At 49.6% G+C, this 23,857-nt stretch overlaps 1 protein-coding gene and 1 non-coding gene across 2 annotated transcripts; both read left to right on the top strand.

Moving 5' to 3' along the window:
* Positions 1-2,595: 2,595 nt before the first annotated feature.
* On the top strand, positions 2,596-22,589 carry LOC125626176 (trypsin-like). The gene is made up of 5 exons (XM_048828891.2): positions 2,596-2,623; positions 3,036-3,195; positions 20,611-20,864; positions 22,038-22,174; positions 22,410-22,589. Exons 1-5 carry the CDS (start codon positions 2,596-2,598, stop codon positions 22,587-22,589), a joined length of 759 nt encoding a protein of 252 aa, XP_048684848.2.
* LOC125626235 (U6atac minor spliceosomal RNA) lies at positions 3,506-3,633 on the top strand. The gene has a single exon (XR_007353707.1). It is a non-coding gene; the product is annotated as a U6atac minor spliceosomal RNA (small nuclear RNA).
* Positions 22,590-23,857: the final 1,268 nt, after the last annotated feature.

Here is a 23,857-nt window from a genome sequence, read left to right as displayed (position 1 = left end):
AAGGATGTGGAAAAATTGGAGAGAGTCCAGGGAAGGGCAACAAAAATGATTAGGGGTCTGGAACACATGACTTATGAGGAGAGGCTGAGGGAACTGGGATTGTTTAGTCTGCGGAAGAGAAGAATGAGGGGGGATTTGATAGCTGCTTTCAACTACCTGAAAGGTGGATCCAAAGAGGATGGTTCTAGACTGTTCTCAGTGGTAGCAGATGACAGAACGAGGAGTAATGGTCTCAAGTTGCAGTGGGGGAGGTCTAGGTTGGATATTAGGAAAAACTTTTTCACTAGGAGGGTGGTGAAACACTGGAATGCGTTACCTAGGGAGGTGGTAGAATCTCCTTCCTTCGAAGTTTTTAAGGTCAGGCTTGACAAAGCCCTGGCTGGGATGATTTAACTGGGAATTGGTCCTGCTTTGAGCAGGGGGTCGGACTAGATACCTCCTGAGGTCCCTTCCAACCCTGATATTCCATGATTCTATGAGTGTTTCTGTGTCTGTGTGTGTAGCCACAGGGCTGTGTGTACATGTTAAAAGTGTACACATGAGTGCGGGGGGCATGTGCACATGCATGTGTGTGTTACTGGGTGTGTGCGTATGTTTTACTGTATATGTGTGTGCGTTTGCTACTGTGTGCGCGTGTTACAAGTATGTGTGTGTAACTGTGTGTGTGTGTGTTACTGTGTGTGTGCATGCGAGTGTTTGTGCATTACTGCGTATGTGTGTTACTGTGTGTGTGTGTTACGGTATATGCATGTGTGTGTTACCATGTGTGTGTCACTGTGTGTGTGTGTGCGTTACTGCGGCTATCCGGGTGCGTTACTGTATGTGCGTGTGTGTTACCGTGCGTGTGTTACTGCGTGTGCGTGCATGCGTATGTGTATGCCAGGGTGTCTGTCTGTCTGTGAGCCATGGCAGGAGGCCCCACCATCGCCGAGCACCCAGTGGGTGACCCGGGGCGGTAGCAGAGTGGAGCTAGGAGGGACAGCTCGGAGGCTGGCTCTGGGGGAAGCATGGGGGGGTCAGACACGAGGGGATGGCTGGGCAAGGACGGTTAATGGCTCAGGAAGAATGTTTGTGCACCCCCAACGTACTCCCCCGCCCCACCCCACCGCCTGTGCTCCCCATCCTGCGTACTCCCCTGCCCCACCCACCCCCTGACCTCCCCACCCCACGTAATTCCCCACACCACCCCACCCCACATACTCCCCCACCCCATCCCCTGTGATCCCACCCCATGTACTCCCCTGCCCCACCCCCTGAGCTCCCCACCCCACATACTGCCCTGCCCCACCCACCCCCTGACCTCCCCACCCCACATAATTCCCCACACCACACCACCCCACATACTCCCCCACCCCATCCACTGTGATCCCACCCCATGTACTCCCCTGCCCCACCCCCTGAGCTCCCCACCCCACATACTCCCCTGCCCCACCGACCCCCTGACCTCCCCACCCCACGCAATTCCCCACACCACACCACCCCACATACTCCCCCACCCCATCCGCTGTGATCCCACCCCATGTACTCCCCACCCCCTGAGCTCCCCACCCCACATACTGCCCTGCCCCACCCACCCCCTGACCTCCCCACCCCACATAATTCCCCACACCACACCACCCCACATACTCCCCCACCCCATCCCCTGTGATCCCACCCCATGTACTCCCCTGCCCCACCCACCCCCTGACCTCCCCACCCCACGTAATTCCCCACACCACACCACCCCACATACTCCCCCACCCCATCCCCTGTGATCCCACCCCATGTACTCCCCTGCCCCACCCCCTGAGCTCCCCACCCCACATACTGCCCTGCCCCACCCACCCCCTGACCTCCCCACCCCACGTAATTCCCCACCCCACACCACCCCACATACTCCCCCACCCCATCCCCTGTGATCCCACCCCATGTACTCCCCTGCCCCACCCTCTGAGCTCCCCACCCCACATACTGCCCTGCCCCACCCACCCCCTGACCTCCCCACTCCACGTAATTCCCCACACCACACCACCCCACATACTCCCCCACCCCATCCCCTGTGATCCCACTCCATGTATTCCCCTGCCCCACCCCCTGTGATCCTCACCCCATGTACTCCCCCATCCCACGTATTCCCTCACCCCACCCCCCTGAGCTCCCCACCCCATGTACTCCCCTGCGCCACCCCCTATGCTCCCCACATCCCCTGCCCTCAAGCCTACGCTGCCATGAGCAGGAGTCTCCACCAACCGTTTAAAATGGTCCACACATGTCCGTACATCTTCAAACAATGTCCCCCAATCCCTGAACCACTACATGCCCCCATACATCCCCCGTGATCCCAGCTCCCCCCATCCTTCTGCCCTCTCCCCCTGCAGCATTCCAGGTCCTGGCCCAGCCCCAGGGACCCCTGCCTGGCTCAGCAGCGGCTCCTAGGAGAAGGCGCGGACAGGGGGGTCTCCACACTCTGCCCCCGCCCCGAGCGCCAACTCCGCAGCTCCCATTGGCCTGGAACGGGGAACCGCGGTCAATGGGAGTTGCAGGGGCAGTGACTGCAGGCAGAACCAGCATGCAAAGCCGCCTGGCTGCCCCTGAGCCTAGGAGACGCTGCCCGACATGCTACCGCTTCCAGGAGCCACCTATGGTTAAGCGCCCTCCGGCCAGAGTCTTCACCCTGAGCCCCCTCCCACACCCCAATCCCCTGCCCCGGGCTCAGCCTGGAGCCCCCTTTTGCACCCCAACCCCTTGCCCCAGAGCCCCCTCCCATGCTCTGAACCCCTCAGACCCACTCCCCAACCCAGAGCCCGCACCCCCTACCGCACCCCAATCCCCTGCCCCAGCCTTGTGAAAGTGAGTGAGGATGGGGGAGATCGAGTGACGGAAGGAGGGGGGCTGGAATGAGTGGGGGCAGGGCCTTCGAGAAAGGACGGGGCAGGTGCATGGCCTGGGGAAGGGGCGGGACAGGGGAAGGGCAAGGGTGTTTGGGTTGGTGCAATTAGACAGTTGGCAACCCTAGCTCGGACACGGACATTTCCCCCCATACACACACACTTTAGTGGCTGCTGAGGACGAGCGGATCATTGGGGGAGATTCCTGTGACCGGCAACAGCAAGGCTACCAGGTGGCCCTGATGGGCTCCGCCAACATCGTGCGCTGTGGGGGGGTGTTGATCAACCCCGGCTGGGTGCTGACGGCCGCCCACTGCAACACTGCGCGGTAAGTAGCCCAGGGCCAGGAGGGGGGACGCAGAGAGTGGGGGCCCGTCGGTTAGAGCTTGAGCCGGGTGCTCAGGACACCCAGCTTCCATTCCCTGCTTGACGCCGACTTCCCTTGGGCAGATCACTGAGCCGGCCTGTGCCTCAGTTTCCCCCATCTGGACAATGGGGATAACAGCCCTGCCCTGCTTCACAGGGGGGCTGATGAGGGGAAAGAGGCCTAGAAGCTATGGAAATGGGAGCTGTATAAGGACCCTAGCTAGCTCTGCTGGATGTGTGAGGTGGGAGATTCAGAACACGTTTTGCCATACATGTAGTAAGAAAGGTGAGAAGGTTCTCACTCCCCTTGATAAGGATGGGAGAGGTCCTAGTGACCTTTACAACATGCATATGGTTAAGGCATTGCCATGTACTTTGTGGCATCTAACCAAGTTTTTCAGTGTGCCCTTGTTGCCAAGAAGGCTCACTGGACTGTATAAATAGGGGCATTGCCAGCAGATTGAGGGACGTGATCATTCCCCTCTATTGAGCATTGGTGTGGCCACATCTGGAGTACTGTGTCCAGTTTTGGGCCCCACACTACAAGAAGGATGTGGAAAAATTGGAAAGAGTCCAGTGAGCACATGACTTATGAGGAGAGGCTGAGGGAACTGGGATTGTTTAGTCTGCAGAAGAGAAGAATGAGGGGGGATTTGATAGCTGCTTTCAACTACCTGAAATGGGGTTCCAAAGAGGATGGATCTAGACTGTTCTCAGTGGTAGCAGATGACAGAACAAGGAGTAATGGTCTCAAGTTGCAGTGGGGGAGGTTTAGGTTGGATATTAGGAAAAAAATTTTCACTCGGAGGGTGGTGAAGCACTGGAATGGATTCCCTAGGGAGGTGATGGAATCTCCTTCCTTTGAGGTTTTTAAGGTCAGGCTTGACAAAGCCCTGGCTGGGATGATTTAGTTGGTGTTGGTCCTGCTTTGAGCAGGGGGTTGGACTAGATACCTCCTGAGGTCCCTTCCAGCCCTGAGATTCTATGATTCCATGATACTTCTCCTGCTCTCTGTTGGGGCCTTGGTTTTGTAGAGTATAAGAGCTTCCAGGCAGGGCCTGTCTCTGGCTGTGTCTGGGCAGCGCCCAGCACAACGGGGCCCTGATCCCACCTAGGGCAGGGACTGTCCCTGACTGTGTGTCTGTGCAATGCCCAGCAAAATGGGGCCCTGATCTGTATAAGGTACTTGGAAATGTGAACTAGATCCTCAGATGGCATAAATTGGCTCTAGTGGGGTTACAACCAATTGACACCAGCTGGGGTTCAGGCCCAGCGTTGCTATTTTATCACTAGTCCCCCAGTAGTTAGTGGTGCTTTTCTCCAAGTCTCAGCCCCTGGAGTCCAGGGACTATGAGAGTATCTTGGCTTCCATTATAATAAGAAAAGTAAGTTTCCACCTTCCTAGTTGGGGAGAAAAGCTGGAAAATTTGAGAAATCTAAAGAGTCTGAAACCAGATGGTAAATTTGAAGAAATAATAACAATCTGCGCTCCTTGCTGTATTTGATCTGTAGTTTTAAAAATTTACAAGTAATTTCCTGATTTTTAAGCCAATCTCGTGATTTTGGGGGGCTGGACTCATGACTTTGGAATGTGTGGGGCTGGCAGTTCTGGAAGCAGAAGGGAAATTTCTCCCTCGATATCGGTTTTGATGCCTTGAAATACGGCTGAGCAAAGAATCTATTTTTCGGTCCACTGGCAATGCTGAAAAATCGGGGGGAAATTGTATGGGGTTGACATTTTTCACAATGTACAGCAAATTGAAAAGTATAACAACACTTTTTTGTTTTGGGCGGGATGGAACGTTTTGTTTGACCTGAAATGAAAGATTTCATTCTGACACTGAGCGTTTTTTAATGTTTTTTCAAAATCAAATGAAGGGAAATTTTGAATCAAAATTTCCAACTGTCGACAAGAAACATTTTGGATTTTCTCATATTTTGGTTTTAAATGAACAATTTGGAAACCGACACGAATTCGTAAAATAGTCAGTGTTGCCGAATTTGGATTTTTCACCAGAAAAAAAGGTCTGGCTGAAAAATATTGCCTAGCTCCAGTCACAATAAATGTCATTTCTAGCATATTACCAACCCTGATTTCCCCAACATTTAAGCCCTTTACTATACCAGCAAAACACTATAATGAAGATCTGGAGTTAGGCTGGGATTTGAAAGCCAGCCACTAGATTTTGATGCCCAGTTCCCATTTATTTGACTGGGAATTGGACATCCCAATGCATTAAATGGCTTTGAAGTTATCAGCCAGCATTCGTAGTTTGCATCATTATGGCTAGAAACAATAGGCCAGAGATGGGCAAACTATGGCCACATCCGGCCAGCGTGACCCTCCTGCCTGGCCCCTGAGCTCCTGGCCCGGGAGGCTCACCCCCGGCCCCTTCCCTGCTATTCTCCCTCCCCGGCAGCCTCAGCTGACTGCCCCACCAGCGCAATGCTCTGGGCACAGGGGCTGCAGAGCCGTGGCCTGACCCAGTGCTCTGTGCTGCGCGGAGGGTGGCTGGCTCCAGCCGGGCGGCATGACTGTAGTGCCAGCAGCCACTGGTCCTCCAGGCAGCGCGGTAAGGGGGCAGGGAGCGGGGGGGTTGGATAGAGGGCTGGGGAGTTCGGGGTGGTGGTCAGGGGGCAGGGGTGTGGATAGGGGGCAGGGCAGTCAGAGGGCAGGGAACAGGGAGGTTGAATGGGGGCAAGGGTCCCAGGGGGGCAGTCAGGAAGGAGAGGAGGGGTTGGATGGGGCGGCAGGGGCCAGTCAGGGGCAGGGGTTTCGGGGGGGGCAGCCAGGGGACAAGGAGAAGGGGTGGTTGGATGGGGCAGGGGTCCTGGGGGAGCAGTCAGGAAGAGGGGGGTGGGTGGAGCGATGGGGGAGGCAGTCGGGGCAGGGGTTCCGGGGGCAGTCAGGGGACAGGGAGAAGGGGTGGTTGGATGGGGCACAGGTCCTGGGGGAGCAGTCAGGAAGGAGAGGAGGGGTTGGATGGGGCGGCAGGGGCCAGTCAGGGGCAGGGATTCCGGGGGGGGCAGTCAGGAGACAGGGAGAAGGGGTGGTTGGATGGGGCAGGGGTCCTGGGGGGGGCAGTCAGGAAGGGGGGGGTGGATGGAGCGATGGGGGAGGCAGTCAGGGGCAGAGGTTCCGGGGGGGACAGTCAGGGGACAGGGAGAAGGGGTGGTTGGATGGGGCAGGGGTCCTGTAGCGGGGCAGTCAGGAATGAGAGGAGGGGTTGATGGGGCGGCAGGGGGCAGTCAGGGGTGGGGGGGTCCAGGGGCAGTCAGGGGATAGGGAGCAGGGGGGGTGGATGGGGCAAGGGTCCCAGGGGCCCACCAGGGGACAGGGAACAGAGGGAGTTGGATGGGGTAGGAGTCCCAGGGGGGCTGTCAGGGGGCGAGAATCGGGGGAGTCGGATAGGCGTCAGGGCCTGGGCCGCGCCTGGCTGTTTGGGAGGCACAGCCTCCCCTAACTGGCCCTCCATACAATTTTGGAAACCCGATGTGGCTCTCAGGCCAAAACATTTGCCCGCCCCTGCAGTAGGCCACGCGGCATCCTCTTCTGGTGGAATGATTTATTGTCTATAACAAATCGGGGATGAGAGTTGAATCCCACGTCCTATTTTAGTTCTATTTTGACTAGACTCGGGCAACTCTTTTGACTAAACCCTTTTTTTAATTTTGGTGAACAATGCAGATATTTTTCAGCTAAAAATGCAGATTTCATTAATTCATGTTGATTTCACCCAATTGCTTCAGGGGAAAAAATCCTAAAAGATAAAAATTCAGGAACAAAAATCTAAATATTGCATTCTGACATTTTTGAAATGACACGTTTTAATTTTTCAATTCGAAAGGACTTCTTTGTTCAGCAATTTCCTGCAGGATTTTTTTTTTTAATTAAAAATGTCGCGAAAGGATTGAAATGAAATATTTTGTTTCAGGACAAATGAAACATTGTGTTTGGCCTGTGCTTAATTTTTTAGCTTTTGGATTCTCTGGGAATTTAGAAAAAAATCATTTTTGGTTCAATAATTTTTTTTCCGCTTATTCAGAATTGCCAGTGAACGACAGATCCTTTCTTTGCCCAGCTCGTCTAATGATTTTGGGGCCTGACTTGCGATTTTTGAATGCTTCGGGCTGATGACTGGGAGAATTTCTCCTCGAGGAGAAGCTTGTGTATACTTGCAGTGTTTGTATTCTGTTCAAGGGGGAAAGAGAAATGCAATATGTCAGCATGGGTGGTGGGTGAACCACAGACTTGGGAGGCTAGCCCCCAGCTCAGTCCACCCCTTCTGCCCGAGGCCCACCCCTCTGCCCCCACTGAAGTCCAGAGCCCCTCCTTCCCCCTCCCCCAGCTCCGGGCCGCTCAAATGCCTCCAGCCCCAGGGTGCCAGGCAGGCGGGCAGCATGCGGCCCCCAGCCCCCAAGCACCAGGCAGGTGAGCAGCATGTGGCCCCCAGCCCCCAAGTGCCAGGCGGGTGAGCAGCATGTGACCCCCAGCCCCCAAGCGCCAGGCAGGTGGGCAGCACGCAGCCCCCAGCCCTGGAGTGCCAGGTGGGCAGCTTTGCCCCTAGGACTCCCAGCCCTGGAGAGCCGGGTGCCAGGGCCCCAGCCCCAATGCCCCCAACCCCCCCCAGCACAGGGCAGGTAGCCACAACACCGGCAGCCACAGCACCCCCAGTCCTGCAGCTCCGGCAACGCAGCCCCCAGCCCTGCAGCACCAGGAGCCATGGCCCTAGCACACAGGGCCCCCCCAGCCCTGCGAAGCCCCAGCCACTCCAAGTCCCAGCTCCAGGCCGGCTGCCCTAGCCCCAGCCTCAGGGCTCTTCCTGGAAGAGGAGCAGCCTGCCTGGGCTGGGGCCAAGGGGGAAGCAGCAAGCATGGGCGGGTGTCCTCAGGGCAGAGCATGGGCAGGGCCATGCAGGGCTGTTTGGGGAGGCCCAGCTTTGCCCAGTCTATGATACGCACCACCCATGTATGTCAGAAAAATTATGTGTTGCAAATGATTTGCTCAGCTCTAGAAAGGAATCACGTCAAACAAAAATATTACATAGGCAATGTCCCTTTTATGCCTTTCTCTCCATTCTCAGTTCATTTTCAAATCCCTCGCATGCGTGTATCTCCCTTTGCTCCACAGTTCATTTTACAAGAGGCACTGGTTTAACTACAGTTGTGTTTTTAAATCAATTTAGTTAAATGTATACAAACTCCTGTCTAGAGCTGGTTAGAAACAGAGAGTTTGATTCTGCAGCAAATTCAGAAATTGTGAGTTATTTTTCCTGAACTGGATCAAAAAAGTGACATTTCTAAATTTTCCATAGAACAAAAATTCTGAAGAATTTAGGTTTGGAACTGTCAGACTGTTTCATTTTGAGAATGTCAAATTGCCTTGTTGAAATAAGGTAATAAATGTTCGATTTCAATAATGTCCACTCATTTCATTTTGATTTTTATAATATAGTATAATATAATATAATATAATATAATATAATATAATATAATATAATATAATATAATCAAAATGCATTGAAATGATAAATTCAAAATCAAACATTTCATAGGATTGTCAAAATGAAACAAGAAAATCACGTCAAAAATGTTGGCATCAGAGTTTTGTTGCGAGATTTTTTGACCACAGAGATTTCCCTTGGAAAAGTTTCCTTCTTAGAACACACATGTTAATCCAGCCTATGCCAGGTCCCACATCTATGAACAAAGCATCTGGGTCACAATTCCAAGCCAGGGGGCTGTACCCTGGAAAGCAGTGACCCTGGGAAGGACCCAGGAGTCCTGGTGGAATCAACCACCCATGAGCTGTGGCAATGCTGTGGCTGACAGTGAGCATGACCCTGGGCGGGAGAACCAGAGGAATGGCAAGTAGGAGCCGGGAGGTGGGGCCCTCTCTGGACCCAGGGACCCACACATTAGGGAGACCGTGGCTGGAGACTACACCTGGCTCGGGGGCGGGGATGGGGCACTCATGAAACAGGATGTCACACAGGTGCTGACCCTGTGAGTGCTCCAGCGCTGGAGCATCCACGGGAAAATATAGTGGGTGCTCAGCGGCCCCCCACAATCAGCTCCTCCCCTTCCCCCTCCCTGCAGCACTTCCTGCCTGCTGGCAGCCCCACCAATCAGCTCCTCCTCCTCCCTCCCAGTGCCTCCCATCCACAGCAATCAGCTGTTCAGCGGTATGCAGGAGGCACTGGGGTGGAGGGGGAGGAGCGAGGGCAGGGTGCACTCAGGGGAGGGGGCAGAACAGGGCAGAGCTGGGGTGGGAAGCGGCGGGGTGGGGGCTTGGGGGAAAGGGTGGAGTGGGGGCAGGGCCTGGGGCAGAGCAGGGGTCGAGCAACCCCCGGCAACTCATAAAGATGGTGCCTATGGGATGTCAGGAGATCAGGGAGGGGTCAGAGAAGAGCTACAGGAACAATCTAAGGGATGAAAAAATTGCCTTACAGCCAGATACTGAAGCTCGATCTATTGAGTTTCTCCCAGAGACGGCAAAGACTTGATCCTGGTCTATCAGCACCTCCAATGGGACGAGATTTCAGAGGGTCAAGGTTTCTGTAACCCAGCAGACAAAGGCAGGCAGAGCAAGATCTGATGGCTGGGAGATGAAACCCGACAAATCCCAGGGACAAATTGAATTATCCCAAGTCTACTCATAGTGCACACCCCAGCCTGAAGTTGCACTAGTTGAAGTAAATCACCCCAAAAAGAGTTTAACTGGTGCAAATTTCTAATGCAGCTCTGCTGAGACTGGCTTAATAAGGCATTCATTTTTACCAGTGAAGGTAATTAACCACTGGGACAATTTACCATGGGTCGTGGTGGATTCTCCATCACTGCTAACTTTTAAATCAAGAGTGGATGTGTTTCCAGGAATTATTTTGGAGCAGTTCTCTGGTCTGTGTGACACAGGAGGGAGACCAGATGATCCCTTCTGGTCTTGGAATCTACGAATTAATTCCTCCAAAAGTTCACTTTAATTTAGTGATTTACTAACGCAAAAGAGCTCCCGGTTGTGGGATACACACACAGGACAGGCCTAATTCACCAGAAGCACAATGCTAACTTTGCCTAGAGCAGAAGAAGAATCACAAAGACAAATTTTTCTGGAGAAATATTTTTTGGACAGTGAATAATTGATTTGGGGGAAAATGGAGTCTTGGTTGCCCTTAAATTACTTGTGAATTGAACACAAATTCAGTGAATAGATTTGGCCTAAACTGTTTTTAGGGGGGACTTAGGTGCCATCCCCAAAATGGCCAGTGGAGGTGATATAACCTTTAGCCCATGGGTTAGGGCACTCACCTTGGATGTGGACCACCTGTGTTCAATTCCCCTTTGCTAGATGGGAAGAAGGGATCTGAGTATGGGTTTCCCACACTGCAGAAGAGTGCGCAAACCACTGGGCTAAGGTGTGTAAGGGAGGCTGGGTAAACGGTTATAAAACGTCAGTTTTGAACCTATCAGAATGCTCCTTCCCAAAGAACCAAATTTCATCAAAATTGACACATCTGCTTTTGAGGAATCAGCATTTTCCAACTGAGAAATGCCCTGTTGCAAAGTTTCACATCATAATTCATAGTTTTCAAAACCAGCAGTCACTGTTCTGCCCATCCAACCAGATCTCCTGCCTAGCCCAGGCCAGAGAACCTCCCCCAAGGATTCCTGCACGCAGCCCAAGCTCTTGCTTGTGTGCCCTTAACGCCATCCCTTCACAGATTTCAAGCCCATATCTGGTGGCTGAGCTAGAGCAGAGCTTTGAGAGAAAGACGCCCAATCTTGACGGAAAGCTTCTGAATGACAAAGAATTGGCCCCGTTCCCACTTCTGGGGCAGTTGTTCCAAGGATCAATCTTGGGGAGAGCTGCGTTCGAGGCCTTGCTCTGCTACAGACTTCCTGGGTGACTTTAGGCAAGTCATTTAGCCTCCGTATGCTTCGGTTTCCCCATCTGTGCGACAGGGAGAATAGTCCTCACAGCTAAAGAGGCAGGTTTTCCAAAGGGTGCCCAGGAATCATAGAATCATAGAATCATAGAATATCAGGGTTGGAAGGGACCCCAGAAGGTCATCTAGTCCAACCCCCTGCTCGAAGCAGGACCAATTCCCAGTTAAATCATCCCAGCCAGGGCTTTCTCAAGCCTGACCTTAAAAACCTCTAAGGAAGGAGATTCTACCACCTCCCTAGGTAACGCATTCCAGTGTTTCACCACCCTCTTAGTGAAAAAGTTTTTCCTAATATCCAATCTAAACCTCCCCCACTGCAACTTGAAACCATTACTCCTCGTTCTGTCATCTGCTACCATTGAGAACAGTCTAGAGCCATCCTCTTTGGAACCCCCTTTCAGGTAGTTGAAAGCAGCTATCAAATCCCCCCTCATTCTTCTCTTCTGCAGGCTAAACAATCCCACCTCCCTCAGCCTCTCCTCATAAGTCATGTGTTCTAGACCCCTAATCATTTTTGTTGCCCTTCGCTGGACTCTCTCCAATTTATCCACATCCTTCTTGTAGTGTGGGGCCCAAAACTGGACACAGTACTCCAGATGAGGCCTCACCAATGTCGAATAGAGGGGAACGATCACGTCCCTCGATCTGCTCGCTATGCCCCTACTTATACATCCCAAAATGCCATTGGCCTTCTTGGCAACAAAGGCACACTGCTGACTCATATCCAGCTTCTCGTCCACTGTCACCCCTAGGTCCTTTTCCGCAGAACTGCTGCCTAGCCATTCGGTCCCTAGTCTGTAGCGGTGCATTGGATTCTTCCATCCTAAGTGCAGGACCCTGCACTTATCCTTATTGAACCTCATCAGATTTCTTTTGGCCCAATCCTCCAATTTGTCTAGGTCCTTCTGTATCCTATCCCTCCCCTCCAGCGTATCTACCACTCCTCCCAGTTTAGTATCATCCGCAAATTTGCTGAGAGTGCAATCCACACCATCCTCCAGATCATTTATGAAGATATTGAACAAAACCGGCCCCAGGACCAACCCTTGGGGCACTCCACTTGATACCCATCGAATTTATACCCATCAAAACAGGCGATACAAAACCCACAGCACCGAGTCGCCGGCTCAGGTGATTTGGACTGCGGGGCTAAGAACTGCAGTGTGGGTGTTTGGATCCGGGTTCTGAGACCCTCCCTTTCTTGGGGTCTCGAAGCCTGGGCTCCAGCCTGAGCCCAGACCTCTACACTGCAATTTTGTAGCCCCATGACCCCGGGTCACAGCATAGACGCACCATAACTACCTTTGCCCAGCCCAGCCTTTGCCTTTCCCTCCGAAATCAGTCCCTCTGCCTTCTAGATCATTTCCCGGCCTCTTGGCTAGAACACCCTGCGTCTCTCGGCCTCAGTACCTCGCTGGGCAGCAGTTAAGCACTGAAATACCTTGAGGGAGCTGGGGCTCAGCACCTAGCCCCGAATGTGCTGCCCAGAGCAGAACGCAGCCATGCAGCGTCTCGGTGTGTCTTTGTGCAGCACCTGGCATAATGGGGCACCTGTAGGCAATAAAAACATGAATAATCTGCAATAAGTATGCGGCCCAGAGTAGCAATGGCCTTTGCGTGTATTTTCGGCTGCAGTCCGATCAGTTGCAAATCTCTGTCTAATTTGCTGTCCGCCCCGCCCCCAGATTGCTTCCGCCCTGCTGTCTAATTCCCTTGATCTCAGCTCCCTGGACTCAGGGCTCTTTTAAACACCATTGAGTTTAGCACAGTAGCCTCCAAGGACAAGGTCCACCTGACATTTCCCCCAACCTCTAGGCCATTAACACAACGGGGCAAGATCCCCAGCTGATGTCAATGGGCCGTAGCTCCATTGGAGTCAATGGGCCAGATCCTGAGCTGGTGACAATCAACCGTAACTCCATTGGAGTGAATGGGGCCAGGCCCCCAGCACCTCTCTTCCTTCCCCAACAAATCTCTGCTCCGTGGCTCAAGGCCTGGATCTGCCATTACCCACACAGCTGTCAATTTGAAAACTGCCTTCACTCCCCTGAATTGCACAAAGGTGATGCTGAGCGGGGGCGTGAGATGCAGACAGAACCGCCCTGTGTAGGTGTATCTCTGTAGCCTTGGGCGGGAAGGGCTGGAAATCCAGAGGGTTGGAATGGCACAAATGCAGGCAGGGAAAAGATTGTCCCTTGCTTTCAGATGTCTGCCTCACTGCAAAGCCAGCAGTGTCCTCACCTCAAAGCCCTGAGAAAAAGCAACAGGTTAGCATGAAAAGCCCTGAGACTGGCTTTTTATGCCAAGAAATGAGATTGGCATCAGAAAACCATAAGACTGATTTAAAAATCATGAGATTACAGTGAGCTGTTATTAAACTGTGATTTAAAAATAAAACACACCATGAGACTGGCAGAAAAGAGGTCCTGAGACAGGCATCAAAAAAACCCACAAGATTGATTCAAAAATTCTGGGATTGGCAGGAAAAATCATGAGATTATCACTGGCAGTGGGGAACCTGTTTGTAACGGGGAATTTAGATCTTGAAGCATGAGCCCCTGGGGAAGGAAAGCCTGATGTGGTGCAGGAAGGTCAGACGTGGCCACTGGACTATGTTTGGCTGGCAGCTGACACGACATCTACAGATTCTGCAGGTTCATAACTTTCATTAAAAACAAAGGTAAATTTCTAGCCTTCGTGGCTGCAGAGTATAACTGTGGGTATAACTCATGTGGTGATGTCCTCATCTCGGTTGGGGTCTGTGCAGTGCCCAGCACAATCGGGTCAGCAAACACCCCTTGTCCTTTATCCATCTAATTGCATCACTTCAGTGTCAATAAAAAGAAAAGGAGTACTTGTGGCACCTTAGAGACTAACCAATTTATTTAAGCAAAAGCTTATGCTCAAATAAATCGGTTGGTCTCTAAGGTGCCACAAGTACTCCTTTTCTTTTTGCGAATACAGACTAACACGGCTGCTACTCTGAAACCTTTCAGTGTCAATGTGATCTATTTAATAACCAGTCCTTATGCTGGATGGAATGGGTGGGGGCGAGGGGATTGGGAGGTAAGTGCCTTTTGTTTTCAGTGCTTGAAAAATACTACAGCTCTCATGATGCACCGTGACTTGTGAGTTGCTGTAGTGCAGCATGGGAGATGTAGTCCAGATGTGGAGTCCAGTCCATAAAGGAAACTGCAGTTCCCATGAGTCACTGAGGCAGTATTTCCAAACTGACGTTTTGCCGTTTTTTAGATACAACTTGTTGGTTTGGTGGTGTTCTCTTTTTGATGTAATGTTAAAATTCTTCCAGAGAGCAGACACTTTTCACAGTAAATTTTGCACTGTCCAAAAAACAATTCTCCATCGAAAAACAGTTTCCCCAGAAAAATTTGGACCAGCCCTGATGGAGAAAAGGGAAAAAGGAAACAAAGAAAAAGGAAAAAAATGTGTATGTGAGGGGGGGAGGGAATGGTCCACAAAACTCCTAGATCCCATTCACCCTGTCGCCTTAAGTGGCAGAAAATCAGAGGAAACCCAAAATCCAAAAGTCTGATTTTATACCTCAGCCCATCATTAAACATGGAATTAGGCTTTTTCTTCTGAATAAATGCCATCTCCATAGTCTGCTCCCGGTGGCATCTGGGAAACAATTAAAGACCTTGTGTACCCAGCTGGATTTTCACACCTGCACATCTATGCCAACTGGCATGAGCGTTACTGACAGAAAGTGCCTGAGGACGGTGAATGCCAGCCAACAGTATCAGGGCAACACGGTGTACGTGAGAAATATATAAGAGCAACACAGGAAGTTCCACAAATTGACTATGCGTTGTGTGAAGAAATATTTCCTTTTATTTGTTTTAAACCTGCTGCCTATTAATTTCATTTGGTGACCCCTAGTTCTTGTGTTCTGAGAAGGAGTAAATAACACTTCCTTATTTATTTTCTCCACACCAGTCATGATTTTATAGATCTCTATCATATCCCCCCTTAGTCGTCTCTTTTCCAAGTTGAAAAGTCCCAGTCTTATTAATCTCTCTTCATATGGAAGCCATTCCATACCCCTAATAATTTTTGTTGCCCTTTTCTGGACCTTTTCCAATTCCAATAGATCTTTTTTTAGATGGGGTGACCACATCTGCATGTGGTATGCAATGTGTGGGCGTACCATGGATTTATATAGAGGCAATATGAGATTTTCTGTCTTATTATCTCTCCCTTTCTTAATGATTCCCAACATTCTGTTTGCTTTTGAGTGGACGATTTCAGAGAACTATCCACAATGACTCCAAGATCTCTTTCTCGAGTGGTAACAGCTAATTTAGATCCCATCATTTTACATGTATGGTTGGGATTATGTTTTCTAGTGTGCATTACTTTGCATTTATCAACGTTGAATTTCATCTGCCTTAACAAAGCTTAACAAAGAGAAGGGTCATGGGTGATGTGATCCCCGTCTGTAAGCACCTACATGAGGAACAAATATTTGCTAATGGGCTCGTCAGTCTCACAGAGGTAGGTCTAACACCACCCAGCGGCTGGAAGCTGAAGCTAGACAAATTCAGATGGGAAATAAGGCATAATTAACCATGAGAACAATTTATCAAGGGTCATGGTGGGTTCTCAATCACTGAAAGATTTTAAATCAACACTGGCTGTTTCTCTAAAAGAACTGCTTTGGGAATTAGTTTTGGGGCAGGTTTCTGGCCTGAGCTCTGCAGGGCCTGAGACAAGATGATCACAGTGGACCATTCCAGCCTTGGAATCTATGTCTCTATGAATCTAGCTTAGATGCATGGCCCGTCTAGCCTGGTGTACTCCCGCCCCCCACTTCTAGGGTTGCCACCTGGCCGGTTTTCAACCGTCCTGGCCGGTTTTTGTTCAGCCAGTTCAAAGATTTAATATGCCACTGGCGCAACCTGGAACACGTTGGAGCGCTTGCCAATTCACACCCCTGTATTCCAGTTTGTGGTGTCACATGAGGATAAGGGAAGGAAAATGATAACATCAAAATACATATATTGTGGGCGGCGTTTTGTTGGTTGTTTGTTTGTTAGCCCAGCGTCCCCCATCTCCTCACCCCATTTCAGACACAGGGGACCACCCAGCCAGGTATCTCCCAGCCTTCAACCCATATCAGATCCATGGTCCAGCCAGCCTGCCCTCCTGCATCTTTGGGCTTGGCAGAATTTGGCTTTTATTTTTTGATCATTTTGAAGGGCAATATTGACGCTTCTTTGTACTTTTTTTTATTATTTTAAATTTTCACAGTTGTGCAAAATGATACATTTCCAGCATCTTTTCCCCCCTGTTCTTAGTTATTTAAATTTTCATCATCGCAGGGGGCAAACAACAGGGAGGGATCACATGATTATTTAACGGCAGTAGATGTGGGGAGTCAAAAAGTTAACGCTTTGTAGACGGGAAAACACAAATTGCCAGCATCGCGTGGCAAATCGGACAAAACAAAGAGCCTGAAATCCAAAGGGCTTGAGCCACATTTTCCTTACTTTGCCTTTCGCTACGTTTTGGTCATCATCCATGGAAACATTTTCCCCACGGTCTGTGTGTGTGCAGTGCAATCGACACTGATTAATAAAAATCATATCCTTCCAAGCCTAGGCATATTGCATTTGAGGAATTCCACCATGTTTCCCCTTTGCCAGCTGTCCTGAAGCAGATCTCGGCTGGCTCTAATTTATTGGATTATAGAAAAGATGCAGTGCAGCAAGGTACAGGACAGGCCCAAGCAGATTTGCCAGGGAGGTTAAATTTTAGAATCTTGCCTCTTCTGGAAACGCTGCCCTGGTTTTAACTCAACTGTCCTTAGGTCCGTCTAGAGCAGTGGTCCCCAAACGGTGGGATGGGGCATGGAGGAACGTCCGGGGGGCAGAGCGAGGCCCATGCCAGCCCCCACGGCTCCTCCCTCACCTGCAGCTGTGGCCCCGGCTCCATTCTGAGCCCTGTGGCCCTGCTTCCAGCTGCAGCTCAGCCCTTGGCCCCTGCTCCTGGCTGCAGCTTGGCCCCCACTCTCAGCTTCTGCTTGGCCACCGGCCCCCTGGTCTGCTTACATATCTGGGGTTTCAAATGAGTCATTTCTAGGTATGATACCGAGGATTTTTCATACCTGGCCCCAAGCTTCTTACAGCATCGCTCTTTCCCCGTCTGCGTCTCCCAGGGAGAACAACAACAGATGGACAAAAGGGGAGTCTTTTTTCAATTTTAAAATGTTCTAGCCTTCCCATTGGCTCTTTTGGCCAGGTGCCCACTCACTTCCTTTTACCTGTGCATCGCAGTGAGACTTTTTAACCCTTTACAGGTAGAGCAATTAGGGAACAGCTACTAAGAAGGATTTTATAGCTACTGGCTGGTTGGGTGTCTCCCCCTTTCATTTATCACACCGGCTCTGCTCCCACCCACAGCCCCTAACCTGGTCATGACTCTGCTCCCAGCCTGGGGGGCATGGACACCAATTACTGGTAAGGGGGATGTGAGAGGAAATGTTTGGGCACCACTGGTCTAGATGAAATGGCAGGACACCCTGCTCCCCACAGTGTGGACACACGGAAACTGGTTTAACCCTCAATCAAATCAGCTCAGTAATTATTTACATCGGGCAGCTTTTCTTAGGCAGAGTAGACCTTAGTCACCAGATTGCTTGGGATGATAAATCTCACGTGGCGGCTTTGCGGTCTGTCTCTGGTTGGAATCACCACCCAGCCATAACCAGCTGCTGGCGTCTCTGCTTAAAAGCATCCGACATAGAAAGGCAGAGGATTAGGAGACCTTGCAAAGGGAGCCGGGCTCATCTGCCCTTCCCCTCCCTCTGGAAGGGTGTGTACAGCTGGGGCTGGTGAGAAAATGGGTTGGTTTTTTTCCTCCACTGAAAGCGGAGGGGGAAAAAAATCATCTTTTTGCAAATTTTCCACAGGAAATTTTGAGGGCTTTTTGGCAAAAAATCCAAGATCTTAAATATTTCCATATGGAAAGTCACCGCAGTGCCTTATGGGAGATATAGTCTGGGTGTCTCACATCTCTCCGCTTGTATTCTTCTCTATAGACTGGATTTCCTGGTCGGACTACATCTCCCATGATGCACCACAGTGTCTCCTCTAGCATTGGGTCAACTGACAAGTGTTAATATCGCACAGCCACAGTGTATCACAGGAGGTGTAGTTGGGCTGCAGTGTGCTCCCATTCTCTTCTATAGGCTGGGTTCCCTGATTGGTCTGCATCTCCCATGATGCAATGTGCTTTTAGGGTTAAATGTTGCACATCTGCAGAGCATCATGGGAGATGTAGTCCAGCTGGAGACCCTGGAAAGTAGAGGAGAATGGGGTTGGCGGGGAGGACACAAGGTTCCCATGCTATAACTCTCATGAGGTGCAGTGGTGCCATTTCAGAATAAGACTATTTATCTACCTATCTATCTATAAATGGCCAAATTTTTGACAGTTTTTGGGCATTTTGTTTTTTGACAAAAATTGGCATTTTCAGTGGGAAATTTGCGTGAAATATTTCACTGAGCCAGAAATCCAAAATTCCCTCAAAAAAACATACATTTTAACTCGCCCTAACAGTAGTATAAACCCAGCCAAGGACTCCAGAACAAATTCACAAAAGCAGTATACTAGATTGGCTCTTGTAGGATGAAAAGATATTGTTGGGAGCCTGGAAGAATCTCGTGGTTGATGGGGCTGAGATGAATTTCATAGCTTATAGTCCTTGATAGTCTATGTGCAAATGACTTCTGACTGTAATCAGTCTCTGCTTCAGTTTCCCCATCTGGGGTTAATGTCATTTGCTTCACTTTCTCACAGGGAGCTATGTTCATGCATGTGCGATGTTTGGAACATGCCCTCTATATTATAATTATATAATAATAATAATTATATTCCCGTATTCCATTAAGCGTAATTATCATGAACAGAGTTGGGTGAATAGCAAAAAATCGCTGAGCTGGGAAGAAATGAAGCATTAAAAACAGCTCTTTGTTGATCACTCTAAAGTACTTACTTGGCCCCCAGCACTGTGGCATCACAGTCATATTTATCTTGACAACAGCCCTCTGAACTAGGGCAGTGTAGAGATGGGGAAACTGAGACACAAAGAAGTTAAGTGACTTGCTCAAGGAGGGACTAGAACCTAGGTCTCTCAGACAGCATACTCTCACCATAACCTCAAGGCTAGCCATCTTCATGACTAAAATGGAGGTGCATGTGTTAGTCCTTTGTTGTGCATTTCACACACAGCATCACAGAAATGCATTCTTCAATATGTGCTATTCACTAGTCTCCCATTGTGAAGAGTTGCCAGCTCTTGGGGCTTGAAGGTTGTAGCTATAACCAACATTTTTCAGTTGAAAGGTAATTTTAGGTGGTAATTTTCATCAGATGTAATTTTTAAGCACTCTCATTTGCAGCTAAATTTCTCAGGTTTTGAATGAAAACCATACACTTGGACCAAAAATGATTTTCACAAAATGATTTTTTTGCACAGAAAATGGTTTTCAAAGACAGGCTTTTTAATGAAAACCAGTTTTTAAAAAAAAATGATTTTTTTTTTAACCAAAAGGGTATTTGAAAACAGAACAAACTAAAAAACCCTGTTAATTGTTTTTGCAACTGTTTTTCACCAAAAATGGGTTTTAAAATGTTTACCAAAAACATTTTTGGGAAAAGTGATTCCCTGCGCCCCTCCTCCCCACCCCCCTGTACCACACACCAGAGAACTGCCCCAAAATAATTCCCAGAGCAAAGTTTTTAGAAAGATATCCAGTCTTGATTTTAAAATTCCCAACGATGACGAATCAACCACCAGACCCCTTGGTAAATTGTTCCACTGGTTAATCACTCGCACCATTAAAACTTTGTGCTTTATTTCCCATCTGAATTTATTTAGCTTCAACTTCCAGCCACTGGATTATGTTAGCCCTTCCTCTGCTAGACTGGGGAGCCGATAATTAAATATTTATTCCATATCTAGGTATTTATACACTGGGATCAAGTCACCCCTTAACCTTCTCTTTGTTAAACTAACTAGATTGAGCTCTCACTATAAATCAGGTTTTCTAATCCTTTAATCATTCTCCTGGCTCTTCTCTGAACCTTCTCCAATTGATCAAAATCCTTCTTGAATTGAGGACACAGGATTCCAGCTATGGTCACACCAGGGTCAAATATAAAGGTAAAATAACCCCTCTGCTCCTACTCAAGATTCCCCTGTTTATGCCTCCCAGGATCACATTAGCTGTTTGGGCTGCAGCTCGTGTGCCGCCAATTACCCACCATGAGCCCCAAATCTTTTTCAGAGTCACTGCTACCCAGGAGAGAGTCCCCAGCTATAGGAGGAGGAAAGGTGGGAAGAGGGGAGGTCCCAGGTGAGGTTTCAGCTATTTTTATCTTGCTCTCTGTGCCATGTCCCTGCTACAGACCCATCTCCATTCGCCTGGGGGAGTACAGCCTGAGGACCAGCGAGGGGACAGAGCAGTGCATCAAATCAACCCAGTCCTTCCCTCACCCCAAGTACAACATCACCACGCACGACTACGACATCATGCTGCTGAAGCTGCAGAGCACTGCCAACCTCAACAACTACGTCAAAACCATCCACCTGCCTGACAGATGCCCTGAACCCAACACGGAATGCCTGGTGTCCGGATGGGGCACGGTCCAGACCCTTAAAGGTACAGAAGCAATCTGCAATGGGGCACTGAGGGGCAGAAGGGAGGTGGAGGGAATATGGGGTCCTGCAGGAACGAGGGCGAGCACCGCAGATGTTCTGCAGTGAGAGTTCTTTGAACACCCTTGCGATGGCCTTTCAGAGCTCTCTGGAGCTCCTCCGACGTCCTATGGCAGCCGTGCACTGGGTAGACACACCATTAAATAGGTGTTCCTGGCCAAGACAGATAGATAGATAGATAGATAGATGTGTGTCATGATGGATGGATGGAAGTGTCTGAAGAGAGATGGATGGATGATAGGTATGCGTAAAGACAGGTGAATGTGTATAAGGGTGGATGGATATATAGATACTTTCTGAGGCACTTTGAATTCTGTGACAGTAACAAATCAGATGTTTCTGTGTTTGTCCCTTTATTTCAAAGCCAACATTTTACCACAGTCTGGGGTCCTCCCTACCTAATATTCACTGCCATGTATCTACAATTTTTGTGACCATTTCCCATCTACTTTTCAACTGACTGGTCAAATTTTGAATGTTTAGAAATTCTGATGAGATTTTCAAATTTCAAAATTTTGACAAGATTTCCAAATTTCAGTTTTTCAATGTGACGAGCAGATTTCAATATTTCAATGAGATTTGCAAGGCAGTTTTGATCTTTTGACATGCTTGCCAAATTTCACCAAGATTTCACGTTTCAAAATCTCAACAAGATTCCAAAGTTTGAAATTGCAACGAGAGTCCAAATTTCCAAATGTTGATGCGCTCCCCAGACTTCAAAAAGTTGGCGAGATTTCCAAACTTTGAAATTTTGACATGATTTCCAAATTTCAAACGTTTGATGCATTTTTCATTTTCAATGACACAACTGTGAAAAAAAACATTTGGAAACAACAACGTTTGCAATCCCCACTCTCCTTCTTCCCCTTTTGCCACCAACCCTAACCATGAAGGCTGGGATTTTGTGCACCTAACTCACCTAGGCTACTCTGAAATTCCACTCCCATAAGTTAGAATTTATCACACAGCCCCAGTTCTTTCTCAGATGAAGCTCCCCTTGGAACCAAAGTGCTGAGTGGTCACTGAGACACAGATGCTGCGTTACGTCTAGATGGGCGAAAGCATTTTCTCTCACCCTTTAACTCATCAGTGAACTTCTGGGGACTTTTTGTTCCAGTGCAGTACCCCAACGTTCTGCAGTGTGGGAAAGTCTACATCCAGCGCAACACGGACTGCGATAAATCTTACCCCGGGGCCGTCACCGAAAACATGCTATGTGCTGGTGTGAAGGAAGGAGGTGTGGATTCCTGCCAGGTAAGGGTGGGGTCAGTGTGGGGAAGGGGAAGATGACAGCAAACCCCCTAGGTCACCTTTGGGGAACTTTCCATCGGAACTGGAAATGCATCTCAACCGGATCACTAACGGATCCCGATCTCCTTTGTAAAGTTCTGTGAGATCTACTGATGGGGTGAGCTCAGTGGTCTTATCATTACCATGGAGATGGTTTCTCTGTCTCTCCCCACTTCCCCATCCCCCTTCCCCCATGCAGGGTGACTCTGGTGGCCCGCTGGTCTGCAATGGGAAACTCCAGGGCATCGTCTCGTGGGGATCACAGGTTTGCGCACCAAAAGGCAAGCCGGGCGTCTACACCAAAGTCTGCAGATTCACCAGCTGGATCCGGGGCACTATAAGGGAGAACTCCAGCAACCAAGCCTCCAACACCTGCTAGAAGCAAGCCACAGCTGCCACTGCCTCTTCCCCAGGGCACTGAGATTCCTGTAATAAACAGTGTGAAAAAACACCCATGGCTCATTGCCTCCTTTGCACCTAGGACCGGATCTACCAGCCTCTGTCACTTTCTTGTCTACATCTGCTCTCTCTCTCCATCTGAGACAGAGCCCCTCTTTCCCCTCCCCATAGGAAGCCTTGCTGTCGATGCACCCATGTGGGAGGTTGACAGTGGGGCTCAAACCCACGACCTCTGCATCTAAAATCCTGGGCCGCTGCCACCTGAGCTAAAAGAACCAGCTCTGTTCGAAGGCTTATCAACTTCCAGATGCATCCCAGCCCCCAGATGAGGGGGACAGAGCACCACACTGAGTGGGTGTGGCTTAAACACCGAGTGGGCATGCCATACATAACCGCGGCAATGGCTTTAGCTAAATGATCTGGAAAAAGGGGTAAACAGCGAGGTGGCAAAGTTTGCAGACGATCCAAAATGACTCAAGCTAGTCCAAAGCAGACTGCGAAGAGTGGCAAAGGGATCTCACAAAACTGGGGGGTGACTGGGCAAAAAAAGGCAGATGAAATTCGACATTGATAAGGGCAAAGTAGTGCGTGTTGGAAAACATAATCCCAACTATCCATATAAAATGATTGGGTCGAAATTAGCCATTACCATGCAAGAAAGGGAGCTTGGAGTCATGGTGGATAGTTCTCTGAAAACGTCCACTCAACGTCCAGCAGCAGTTAAAAAAATCTAATAGAATGCAAGGGACGTGATCGTTCCCCTCTATTCGACATTGGTGAGGCCTCGTCTGGAGTCCTCAAAGTAGTCCAGTTTTGGGCCCCACACTACAAGAAGGATGTGGAAAAATTGGAGAGAGTCCAGCGAAGGGCACCAAAAATAATTAGGGGTCTGGAACACATGACTTATGAGGAGAGGCTGAGGGAATTGGGATTGTTTAGTCTTCAGAAGACAAGAATGAGGGGGGATTTGATAGCTGCTTTCAACTACCTGAGAGGTGGTTCCAAAGAGGATGGTTCTAGACTATTCTCAGTGGTAGAAGATGACAGGACAAGGAGCAATGGTCTCAAGTTGCAGTGGGGGAGGTTTAGGTTGGATATTAGGAAAAACTTTTTCACTAGGAGGGTGGTGAAACACTGGAATGCGTTACCTAGGGAGGTGGTGGAATCTCCTTCCTTCGAAGTTTTTAAGGTCAGGCTTGACAAAGCCCTGGCTGGGATGATTTAATTGGAGATTGGTCCTGCTTTGAG

This window comes from Caretta caretta, chromosome 24 (assembly GCF_965140235.1).
Source record: "Caretta caretta isolate rCarCar2 chromosome 24, rCarCar1.hap1, whole genome shotgun sequence".
Taxonomy (NCBI): domain Eukaryota; kingdom Metazoa; phylum Chordata; order Testudines; family Cheloniidae; genus Caretta; species Caretta caretta.
This window is presented reverse-complemented; position numbering and strand designations above follow the sequence as displayed.